Raw genomic sequence first — 12348 nt, 5'->3', positions numbered from 1 at the left:
CTTCTTGCTTATGAGTTAATTCCATACTATTGTCCAATGAATCAAGCGCAAAGATTCATAGACATTTTCTTTGGTGTCTTAAACTAGAACTAGCTGCAGTTAAAACCCAGGTTTTAATTTTACAAACAAGGTAACCTCTAACAATATTAAAATAAAATGGTATTCCCTCGCTGAAAGAAAAATTCTTCAGTAACTATGGCAATACTTGTGTATGAAGACAGCATCTTAAATCTCTATGCAAGTCATACACAAAGTGTTATTGCAGTGAAAAAATAGTGGCGTGAATAATACCTGCTCACAGCCCAAGACAGTTGATGTATCTTGGGCCTCAGTGTTCGTTGGATTTTGCAATTTCATAAGCAAGATTTGTATTTTTTTAAAGTTCTATATTTCTGTGTGTTCCACTTGATGTCAAATTTGTATTCTTAGATTGTAGGGTTCCATTAAAAAAATAATAATCTCAGTCCCTCCACCCCCCCACACTCATTTTGTATAATATGGTAATGATATCACCGTAGCAGTAATTACGGGTCATCTTCATTTCTTTCATCTCTGCCTGTTCTGATGGCTTCATTCCTTTGACGGAAAAGATTTGGCTCTGGGTGCTATGATTATTTTGTTAAGCGTTATTCGAATAGACAGGAGTGAGAGAAATTAATCAATCCAAATGCAATTAGCATCATGTTTAACCCAGTGATGGACGTCTCAAGGTGAAACAGCCAGGGGAGTTTCAGACATTATTATTCAATCCAGTGGTTCTTATCTAAATTATAATCAAGAGAGGTTTTTATTGGCTTCTCAGAGTGAAGATGTAACTCTTTGCCTGCCCTGGGGGTCAAGACTGGGCCTTCCTCCTCCATAGTCTTTAGCTACTGCGGGTACCTTGAAGTGGGGATGTTCCAAGCAGGAAACTTTTTAATATCCAAATCAATGAAATGATCCATGCTGTGATCTTGGTCTGATTTTTCTGAGAGTGGAATCTAGCCTCTACAGATAAAATATCTAATTTGGGCCAAAATGTTTTTTGTAGTGATCAAGTCACTATGACTGGTTGTTCTATCTTAACCTTACATGATAGATTATTATTGCTGTTCTCACTTTATGGATGAGGAAATTAAGACTGTGAAGCTACTAGCCTTTGGTCATAATAAGTGTCTCGCCACGATGTATTACTATGTAAAGGCCCTGAGGCATGAATGTTGTACACAAATTTATGAGTATTTAATAAAAGTTCTCACCCCAAGAGTATTAATGCATTGCTTTGATCTCATTGCCTTCCATTCAGTTGAGTTTACCCTTGAAAGGAGAACCAAATGAAACTGAGTAGGCCTGTGAGGCCCTCTGAAAAGGAAAATAAATACAAATAAGGAGTTGTTAGCTCTCATTTCTTAAACACAAATCTTTGGAGTTTTTGTTGTTTTGGTTTTTTAGTAGAGAGAAGGATTATAACAAGGACTGAATATTTGAAATCTAGTCTTGTTTTGCTCTTGGAAGAGGGCAGGGCAAGGAGAGTTGATGGAGAAACACAGGCTTCACCCGAATAACACCATTTTTCAAATGCCTGACAATTAAGATTCTTCTACTTCTGCTTTCAATCTTCAGGCATCATGGCTGACACTTCCCATATTTTATGTTCCCGCTTGATGTGTTATATTCGGAGAATAAATCTGTTGGCTAGATATTTCTGTTCCTTTTTTTTTTCTGTGTGAAAAGCCATTAAAATTATTTTCCATATTGGAACTGTCCAAATTTGTTTACCTGTGCGCTGAGTCCTGGCTTTTCATTTTTATATTCCTTCTTGGATAAAACATTACCTGGCATTGGGCCTTACTATGAATTGAAGGAAAAAATGTTGGGTATAAAATTGTCTTTCTCTGAATTTACTGGAGCACTGTTTAGAAGAAGAAAAAGTCCTGTTAGACAAGAGACCCAATATAAAGGGAACCTGGAAAGTGTGCCCCAAAAAGGCTTTCTAGAAAATTCTGAAGATGAAGATTTTGATAGTCTGTGATAGTTTGGTCACAGATGTAGCATCCATACTGTTCTTTTCTCAGATAATTCAGTCTCCTTTTTGAAATGCTTATGCCTGAAGAACTTTAGGCAAAAGCCTGAAGGCTACTTTGCTTACCATCAAATGCTACGTTGATGTATTTTAGAGAAAAGTAAGATTTTTACCAGACTCTCACATGTGTGTGCTCTCCCACAGGAGTTGATTGAGAATGGTCAGTAGACTTTATTACAATTAACTACCTTCTGAGGGCCACCAAGCCTAATGAGGCTCCAAGAGACCCTTCCTCATCCAGTGACACCCGGCTCAGTTCGCAGCACCTTCTGCTCTTGTCAATGCCCCAGCACCAGCTGCTCTCACATTAGAGGCATTAAAAAGTGCTTAGTCCTTTACTTGAATTATCGATCGCTGTGTAGTACGTTTTGTGCAGAGGTCTGAACTGGAGCGTGGTGAAAGATCTCAGCCTGGCGGACTGCCCTGGAATGGCTCTGCTATACCCTGGCTCCGTGCCAGAGCGACAGAAAACTTTCCACATTCCTGTGAGAGAGAAGTCAGCATTGTAAATCACAGTGGTATACTTTTGTTCTCTAATCCACCAAAATACCTGAGAAAAGCTAGTCCCATCTTAAAGGCCACTTCTAGTTTATTTTAATCTTCCCTAATGTCTAATACATCATAGGTTCTCTGTGCAACTAACTTAACTATCATCCACCCTCTTCATGCTTTTCTCCTGCACAACACACACCGATGACTAAGAGATCCCTCTTGTTATAGTGATGAGAGTTCATTCAAGGTTTCAAGGACCAAAAAGTAATTTTTAAAAAGTGAAAACCGTAATTATAATAAATGGCATCATTTCTACAAAATATCTTCTGTGAAACTAATTAAATAGCCTTTTAGCAGACTGATTTGTACTAAACTAACTAGGATTTTGTGTGTTTCTTTTTGCTAGAAGTAGCTGCTTGGTGTGGTCAAGGAAGGTAGCTGCCTCTAACTAATACCCAGCATTATTCTGGCAGGTTTGGTCCTGCAGAGTACATGTGTTACAGACGCAAGTCATTCATGTTCCCATTTGTTTTGCATTTGAGCTCTTTTTAAAAATAAGTAGTTCAGCACACCTGGTGCTGCTGGTGTTCATTCAGTGAGGACCTAGTACCTCACCATGGCCAGTGGAAAACAATGGTCATGGCTTAGGCCTACTCCCCATGCTTCTGGCTGAGTGGCGCTCCCCCTGTGGGAGCACACTGACCACCAGGGGGCAGTTCCTGTGTTGAGCGTCTGCCCCTTGGTGGTCAGTGCGTGTCATAGCGACTGTCGTTCCACCGTTTGGTCAATTGCATATTAGCCTTTTATTATATAAGAATGGATAACATTTAAAGGCACTTTTATTTTTTAAATTATATGAGACTGTGAATAAAAAAGAAAAACAATGCCAAAACCGGTTTGGCTCAGTGGATAGAGCGTTGGCCTGCGGACTGAGGGGTCCCAGGTTCGATTCCAGTCAAGGGCATGTACCTGGGTTGCGGGCAGATCCCCAGTGGGAGATGTGCGAGAGGCAGCTGATTGATGTTTCTCTCTCATCGATGTTTCTAACTCTCTATCTCTCTCCCTTCCTCTCTGTAAAAAATCAATAAAATATATTTAAAAAAAAAAAAAAGAAAAACAATGGTCATATTAATTTGAAGGTGGTAAGGCAGGATAGTTCTGTGGTGCAGTTTAAGATTAAGAGGCCTATCCCACTTAATAAACTATTGAAGGCCTATTGTGAATGACAAGGTTTATCAATGAGGCAGATCAGGTTCCAATTTGATGGGCATCTAATTGAACCAATGAACCCGACACCAGCACAGTTGGACATGGAGTTTGAAGATTCGTCCGTGCATTATGGCAGCAGATAGGTATCTACTATAAAGAGAACCTGATACTTTACTCCAGAACTCTGTTCCTCCAAACCAAGAAGACAACGTTCATGTTGTTTTTCTTTTTTAATCCTCCCCTGAGGATATTTTTTCATTGATTTTTAGAGTGGAAGGGAGGAGGTGAGGAGAGAGAGAAACACTGATGTAAGAGAAACACATCAATTCCGTATGCACCCCGACAGGATCGAGTTTGCAACCGATGTACGTGCCCTTGACTGGAATCAAACCCGGGATCCTTCAGTCCACGGGCCAATGCTCTATTCACTAAGCCAAACTGGCCAGGGCTAATGTTGTGTTTTTTTAGAAGATTTTTATAAGAATTTATTTGAACCAAATTGACAACATGCTGGGGAACAAGATCTCAAATGCTCCTTGTGAAACCAAAGACAATTTTACAATTTTTTGTACATAGTTATTACATGTAGGGCAATATGTCTTTAGGTAGGGATAAATTACTATAAAAGAAATGAATCTGCCCTGACTGGTTTGGCTTAGTGGTTAGAGCGCCCGCCTGGGGACTGGAGGGTCCCAGGTTCAATTTCGGTCAAGGGCACATGCCTGGGTTGCGGGCTTGGTCCCCACTAGGGGGCGTGCAGGAGGCAGCCAATTCATCATCAATGTTTCAATCTCTCCCTCTTCCTTCCTGTCTGAAATCAATAAAAAAAATATTAAAAAGAAATGAATCCTAGATAGTTTTCCCATCAGGTGTCTTGTGGCTTACATAAACTTGTTTAAAATGAAAGAGATGATTATACAGTAGCTACCATTTACTGAATGCCCGTGTGACCTTTGTATTAACCCCACCTTGAACAAAGGCTGACTTGGGCGACTTGCCCTCCGTAGTAGTTAGTATAGGAGCTGTTAAGTAGCAGGGTCCATGGGTTCAAGGCTAAGCCTGTCTAATGCTAAAAGCCCTGCTCTTTTCACAGTTATGCTGTCTCCTTTGTTCCCTGGCCATTCATATCAGAGTCTCCTAAAGACAGCCTATTGTTGCTCTTCAGGATGTGAGCGAACTAGTGGAATGTAACTCTTCTCCACCTCGCTAATGTTTTTAATTATATCGAGGCACAGAAGTACTTAAAGTAGTTTGCATTGGAATTGAAAACCAAACATTATGAGTTTCTTCCATTTCATTGAAAGTTACTTATTCTTTACATTGTTCCCTACATTAAAGCCAAGCAGAATTTTATCAGGCAATTGCCTCAAAGTTATAATCTGGGAAATCTTTCTGTAATGAAACCCATATGTCATGGGTGAAAGGTGCAAAGCCCTGGCAGAGAGGGCTGGTCTCGTGGGAGATTCGCACCCAATCTCGTTAACCAGGGTGCCTCTGGTAATCCCTCATCCCCTCACCGGTGAGAAATCAATCTGTGCCACTGACTCTCTTTCAACCAGCCACCAGAAAATTTACTGCAGAGAAGGCAGTTTGGGGATAGTCATCGTGGAAAGGGAGCCAGAGGCAAGGCTAAATGTAGGATGGAGGATTGGGGAGTCTAAAGAAGACATTATATTAAACCACACTGCACCTGCCCAGCAAGGAGGATGCAGTCCTCCCTTCAGCCCTGACCTCTCTGAGCATGCCCAGGTATTTACAGCTGCCATGAACCTGACAGTCCTAGGAAAACTAGAAGGGGATAATGGAAACCGCATAAACCTGGAAGTTGATTGTGGTGTATCCATTTGCCGCCTGTAAATGTGTACAAGTGGTCCCCTCTCCCACACTCTGCAGCAATTCACATGTTCCCCCTATGGCGACCGTCTCTATTGTGGCTTTCTCCGTTTATGGTCTGGTACTGCATAGGAGAGCCTGTAGTAAATCATGACCACACGGAGGTCATGCCACTCTCCTGCACAGCACACACTGTGGTGGCTGGTGACCAGTGGATCCCTCTTGGCATAGTTATTAGAATGTGGTAGCGTGTTCCCTTCCTGTTAAACTTGTAATCCTAGAGAATTAATCCAGAATTAGAAAATTGTTAAGAAATTTTATTGTGTCTAGAGAAAACTCTCTCTAGCAATTTTATTGTCTCTAGGGTTGTCTTGTAGCATATTGTAGGAAAAAAGGACCAGGAGAGAAGGGGAAGCATTGAAAGTGCCAAGCTAAGAAGCATGTACTCTTACCTGACCATTAATTAGAGAATTAGACCAAGCTGTAACTATTGAGAAGAAGAAGGGATGGCACTAGTCAGAGGGAAATAGAAATATCTTCCTCTCCTCTGTAAGCAAACCATAGACATCTCTAAAGTTTTCCCCCCAAAGAGACGTGAAATGCTTGGCGGAAATTTTTTAGTAAAGTGCATTTACATATTAAACCCTACTGGAAGGTGTGTGTGTGTGTGTGTGTGTGTGTGTGTGTGTGTGTGTAGAAGAATACGGAATAGTAGCAGAAGGCTGGCTCCCTACTCCTAATGGGATTTTGTAGCAGCATGTGCAAGTTTGTTTCAGAAGTCAAAAATGAACAGATGTTGGTATAAATTACCTCTGTATCTGATGTCTTGCAAATTAAAAGCGCGGTTGGCATCACTAAACAATTTCACTAGGTTTAGGGGGGTGCAGTTAGCAGGCGGTGATTACTGTATCAGGTTGGTAAGAATCTTCACACTGCAGCAGAGCAGGAGAGCAAGGATAAAGAAATGAGGAATCAAATAAGGGCTATGTGAATTAATCAGAGATGTTAACATCTCTGATGACAAGTGAACAGGAGGGCACATGCTCTGGAGCAGCCCCTGACCCACAGCAATTTCTCTGTGCACAGAAAGGGGCTGGTGCTTAGGATGTGATTTATAGGGCACAGCCCTCTTTTAGGGAGCAGCTATGTCACACATTCGTATATCTCCTATATAGGACTGGCTAGTGGGAAAACTTTCTCCCCTCCCATGTAGAAGATGATGTCTTTTGAATTACTTCTACTTTTACTGTGGTTTCCTGCAGGTCTGTGTACTTAGATTAGGTTGGAGGGGGAGGAATGATTGAGTGGGAAAGGGTTGTTAAAAGGGATTGGTTAAATTCAAGGAGAGCTTGCCACTGAGAGACTTTGGAATATCCATTTATTTTTCTGTTAAATCCTTTTGATCCCTTGACTAGATTGGATCTTTTTAAATATTAAGTCTTAAAATCTTGGTCATTTTCCCATTTGGAGAAGAAATAATAAAGAATTGGGGAATCTGAAGGGCAGCAGGCAGAAATAATTAGTGATGTCAATAGAGTGCTCCTGACCCCAAATTGGAGGAACAAGGTTAAGGTTCTGTTTACCCAACAGAGTTTTGTGTTACCCATGTCTGGTTTCCAGAGCACCTGCTTCTAGCCAGGTTGCAGGATCGTTTGATGCTGTGCTTCAGGTCCTTAGTAAGCACCTGAGAGTAGGCAGAAAAAAGTGATGAGACCCACTCAGGCCAAAGTATAAGTCAATATCTATAGGACCTGGCTGAGGGAAAGATCCCAAGGAGTGGAATTTTTGAGATTACTACTATCCCTTATTACAGTTAATTCGTCTATTCACTCAGGAAATAGTGCAAGAGAAGCAGCAGGCTACTTACCCTCCTCTGAAAGGTGTTGTACTAGTGATACCACTATATCAAGCAAGTTCACTGCTGGATAGCCAAGAGGACAGGGCAGGTGACATTAATATGGACTTATTTTACAGATGAAGAAACTGAGGTTCCTACCCAGCTCCTGGTGTCACCCAGCTGCTAAATGCTAGAGCTGGAACTTAAACTGAGTTCTAATCCTGTGTTCTCTGAAAGAAGTCTTGCTAAATATTATTCTGTATTAGTTTCAGATGTACAGCAAAGTGGTTAGAAAATTTTACAGAGTGGACTCATGCACTGCCCCCCCCCCCCCCCCTGCTGTTACAAGTACTCAACTGGCCCCATTTCCTCTAGGATAGTTAGTCCTTGTCTGTCCTCGCCCCACCCCACCTCCATCTCTCCATTAATCTGCATTGTTTCCATCAAGGGAAATTATTTTTCTTGCTAAACAAGCAAGGTAAATTTAAAAAGAACCCCACAATATGGAGAATGGAGCTCTAACCGGTTGGCTCAGTGGATAGAGCGTTGGCCTGCGGACTGAAGGGTCCCAGGTTCGATTCCGGTCAAGGGCATGTGCCTTGGTTGCGGGCACATCCCCAGTAGGGAGTAGTGTGCAGGAGGCAGCTGATCGATGTTTCTCTCTCATTGATGTTTCTAACTCTCTGTCCCTCTCCTTTCCTCTCTGTAAAAAATCAATAAAATATACTTAAAAATATATATATAGAGAGAGAGAATGGAGCACCAAGGGCCACTAACAAGTCTTATTGTTTGCCTGTGGAAGGGAAGAAACTAACTTGGTTGTTGTCCTACTTGGTTCTGGTTCTTTGGTATCATCATTCATCCAGCCCACGTTTTTCAGCAGATGCTAGCTAGGTCTAGCACTGTGCTAGGTGCTGGTGGAATAAAGAATAATAAAACAGTCTCTGCCCTCTATTTTTATACTTCAGCAGAGGAAAACAAGTATATAAACAAGTAATTGCAGATCTGATAGGAACTTTGTATGTAGAGGGCTGGTATAAATCCACCAAGGAAGGAGCGGGCAGTTTGCTTTGAGACGGGGAGGGGCTGTGGGCACATGAGACCAGACCCGCACTGAGACTTCCATTCCTACTTAATGGGGTTTCCTTCCTCTTTGTTGGAGCTCAGGAACTTATGAAAGATGGGGAATACATATAGACTGCAGTTACCAGAAGCCTTCTTGTAGTTACAGAGTTTGTGTTGTTTTACTTCTTCATTGTACAAATTAACCAGGAACTTAGATTTAGGTGGGGAGAGTGGGAGCCCATTCACCTGGCACCATTTGCTCTGGGCTTGAGAAAGGCAGGAGAAGGTCAGAGTAAAGGTCCTTCTCATCTCGGCAGGAGCCTCCCTGGCCACCTCACTTTTCGGCCAAGATGGAGACATGTTCTTGGGAGGCCACAGGGCACAGCCTGCTGTGTGCCCACTGCTTGATTCCAGAGGACTTGAGCCTCCGGGCAAGCCATCGGAAACTTTCAGCATGTTAAATCCACTTAAGAGATCTGAAAAGATGATCTTGTGGGGATGAGGATGAAGGGCGTTTTAGGCTTCATACGATTTTTGAGGATTTGCTTGACAGCTAAACCGGGGGCTTCTGCAGTGACCCTTGTAATTGAGAAATGTTTTACTTTCATTTCAGAGCCTCATATGTAGGAAAGTAGCTATATAAACCCCCTTGTAACTACAGCATTCAAAGACTGATGGTACTGAAAGTCAGAGAAAGACACATAAACCTTGCCTGACTGTATTAAATATCTAAGGACTGACAATGCCAAGAGAGAGAAGACCGAAGTTCTATAAACCCTACTTTATTACTCCATCCACAGATGAACTGCACTGAGGGACTATAAACCCTGTTATATTACAGTATCCAGGGACTCCACTGAGGGACGGGGTAAATGGTCTCTAATTCTGATTTGAGATTATAAATGTCCAGAAACCAGAAACCCATAGAAGACTGTTATCTTGGTTGGGTTTTAGCCTCCAAGAGCAAACCCCTGTGGTAGTGAATGTGAGTATTAGGTTATATTCTTTAGAGAGAGAGAGGTTTTGGGGGAATTCCATGATAATTTTTGTAAGGGTTGATGGATGATGTTTTCCCCGGTTGGCCTGTGCCCTATAGCAATTACCAACTTCAGAACAACTCTACAGTTTTAGTTGCCAGGAGTGGTTTGTGTCCCCCTCTTTTTTGAAGGTTTGTGGTGATTGACTCTGTTGTAGTCCCCTGTTTACAATTTAATTCTGTGTTTTTAAATCTTCCTATGATCCTTTTTTCAGATTTTAGCTCTTCATTAATCTTTCATTTGCTTCTTTATTTCAGCCAGAGAAATGACACGGGGAAAATTCCTCAACATTCTAGAGAAACCCAAGAAGTAGCCCAGCTGTGGACAGGATGTCCCGGGGGCTGGAACCACGCTCCGCTCCCAGTGCAGCTCTGATGATGCGCACCTCACTGCTTCCTGGCGAGAGGCTGGAGGGTGCTCCTCCAGGGCTGACCCTCTCCCCTGCTCCTGGTACTCTGCGCTCTGAGGACATTCGGCAGCAAGAGAAGAATCTGTTCTACCCAAGGACCAATGCAGTTATTCAGTCAGCTTCCAGACTTTGACCATCTCCACCTCAGATGCTGGTGACACCAGACGGCATATCATTCTTAAAGGTCAAAGTTCTGCTTTCTCGTTTCTGGAAGTGATTCAGGAGTCCCAGGATCTTACAGTTGATTTGATTCAGTGATGGCAAAGTCCGTTGTGACAGCGATTGCATGAGTTGTACTTGATCTCTTAGGGAGTATTTATGATGCAAGGAGCCCAGAGACCAATTAGATTCTGGACCAGACCATGCAGGTTGACCTGTGAACTCTCCAGTGTATACTAGGTTCTAAGAATCCCCAGCTGGAGAAACCAGAATCTTCTAGAAATGATGCCTGCTTTTAAAATTCTACACCTCTCATGGTAGTCCCATACCCTAAGCCTCCCATTCCCCACCTCCTAGCTCCCACCATCCATGCTGACTCCAGAGAAGGGGATCCTTGCTTATCAAGTCCCTCCTGGGAGTAGTTTGTGTCGTGAAAGGCCGTGCACAGTTGCATTAGACCTCAAGACCAATTTAAAGGTGACAGAAAGGACTTTTGAGTTCTAGTTAAGATGTTACAGATTCAAGCGAGACAGTTAGTATGGCCTGAAGATGGGAAAAGGGGGTTGACTGTAGGAGTTTGATTTGATTAACAACTAGAAACTCTGATGGACCTTACAGGAATGTGCGTGCTGTGCAATGATGGCAGTGTTCCCCCCGCCCCCTCTCACAGCACATATCAGACATTTCACCCGTAGGACAGGAACACACATGAAAGGAAAAGAGAATTTCCTGACTTAAATATAACTCTTATGGAGTGTTTGCCAATTATGTGTCTCTGTTAAAACCTGAAAATCTAACTTATGGGTTGTAGTGACTACACATGTTCTCCATATTTTGTCTTACAAGCCTCTAACGTTTTGAAAAACACACGGAGTGTCCTGAACTTTATGAAAAGAACATCCATGTGACAGTAGTATGATAGTGTTTTGATACAAGGAAAATCGTGGTCAGGTTTTTGGCCCTGAGTCTGTGCGAGGGCGCGGCACTATTCACTTTAATAGTTGTTCCGTTAACCATAACATGTGCCTTGTTTCCCAGCTAGAATTAATGTTGGATTTTTCTCTCATTTGTGCCATTTGACCATCCATGCAATTTTACTAACTGACAAGAAGGAAAAAATTGAACACAGGATAAAAGGGATGAGTATGGGACGGAAGCATTCTGCCTGGGTGCTGTATAGAAGGTTAGGCTGTAGAGCAGGGGTCCTCAAACTTTTTAAACAGGGGGCCAGTTCACTGTCCCTCAGACCGTTGGAGGGCCAGACTATAGTTTGAAAAATAACTATGAACAAATTCCTATACACACTGCACATATCTTATTTTGAAGTAAAAAAACAAATGTTTTCGGCGGGCCGCATGTGGCCCACGGGCCGTAGTTTGAGGACCCCTGCTGTAGAGGCTTTGATTTTAAGTGAAGCTTATTATTGACATTCCTTTATCGTAAATGTGGTTGAAGAGTCTGCATATGCACAAAAAAAATAGTGGCATAATAGCAAACTCTTCCTTTTGAGAGTTGATGACGTCAAATGGGGAAATTAAGAAATATATGGAGCGTATTGGGATACCTCCCCCAAACCAACTTGTCTGTAACCTGAACCTATGTAATTGGTTTTTGGTCTGCTTTGACTCTTTCTTTTACTGTCATAGTAGTCACCAGCACTTAATGTAAGTAGATATTTTAGAATTGTGATATTTATTGGTTTTATATTTGTCATCCTCAGAAATGTTAATGTTGTGTTTTTATATTGATAATGTAAATGTATGTACTATGTGTGCATGAATGTATTTCAGGGTGTTGGAAGGTTGTACTTTGTATATAATGTCTTCTGTGTCGTCATAATAAATATGTCCCTTTTATAGGAGAGTGAGTTTTTCCTCAAAGGGCCAAGTTACATACTTAAAGCATAGACCTCATCAGAAAGTGCAGCTATAATGACAAAGAATCTGCTGTCTTCCCCTCACGTGGCAGTGGGTGGTGTGGGGCTTTATAGTCATCTACTGCCTGGTCGGTCTGCCAGCTTCCAGTCTATCCTACCTGCCTATCCTACCATTACCACTCAACTCCCTGAAGGAGACTTAAAAACCTGTAGTTCCTCCCAGGCCTACTAACAAAGCCTGGGTCTCTCACCCTGGCACCCCAAACTCTCTGCATGGAACCCTAGTAACCCTCCTGTTGGCTTATTTCCTCTCCATCATATGAAGTCTCTGTTCCCCAGTCCCTCACTTGAGTGCTCTGCCCATGCCAT

The 12348-nt window shown here is 42.2% G+C and overlaps 1 protein-coding gene across 1 annotated transcript in view; it reads left to right on the top strand.

Annotated features, from left to right (window-relative positions):
* Positions 1-11959, top strand: part of LIN52 (lin-52 DREAM MuvB core complex component) — a 95349-nt gene extending 83390 nt beyond the window's left edge. The window contains exon 6 of the mRNA XM_070403619.1: positions 9793-11959. Within this exon, the coding sequence (XP_070259720.1) occupies positions 9793-9848 (56 nt within the window). The 3' untranslated portion in view covers positions 9849-11959. The remainder of the gene's footprint in view (positions 1-9792) is intronic.
* Positions 11960-12348: the final 389 nt, after the last annotated feature.

This window comes from Myotis yumanensis, unplaced genomic scaffold (assembly GCF_028538775.1).
Source record: "Myotis yumanensis isolate MYYU_CA2020_CCGP unplaced genomic scaffold, mMyoYum1.0.hap1 SCAF_1, whole genome shotgun sequence".
Classification (NCBI taxonomy): domain Eukaryota; kingdom Metazoa; phylum Chordata; class Mammalia; order Chiroptera; family Vespertilionidae; genus Myotis; species Myotis yumanensis.
The sequence above is the reverse complement of the archived record's forward strand: the minus strand, read 5'-3'. Positions and strand labels throughout refer to the sequence as shown.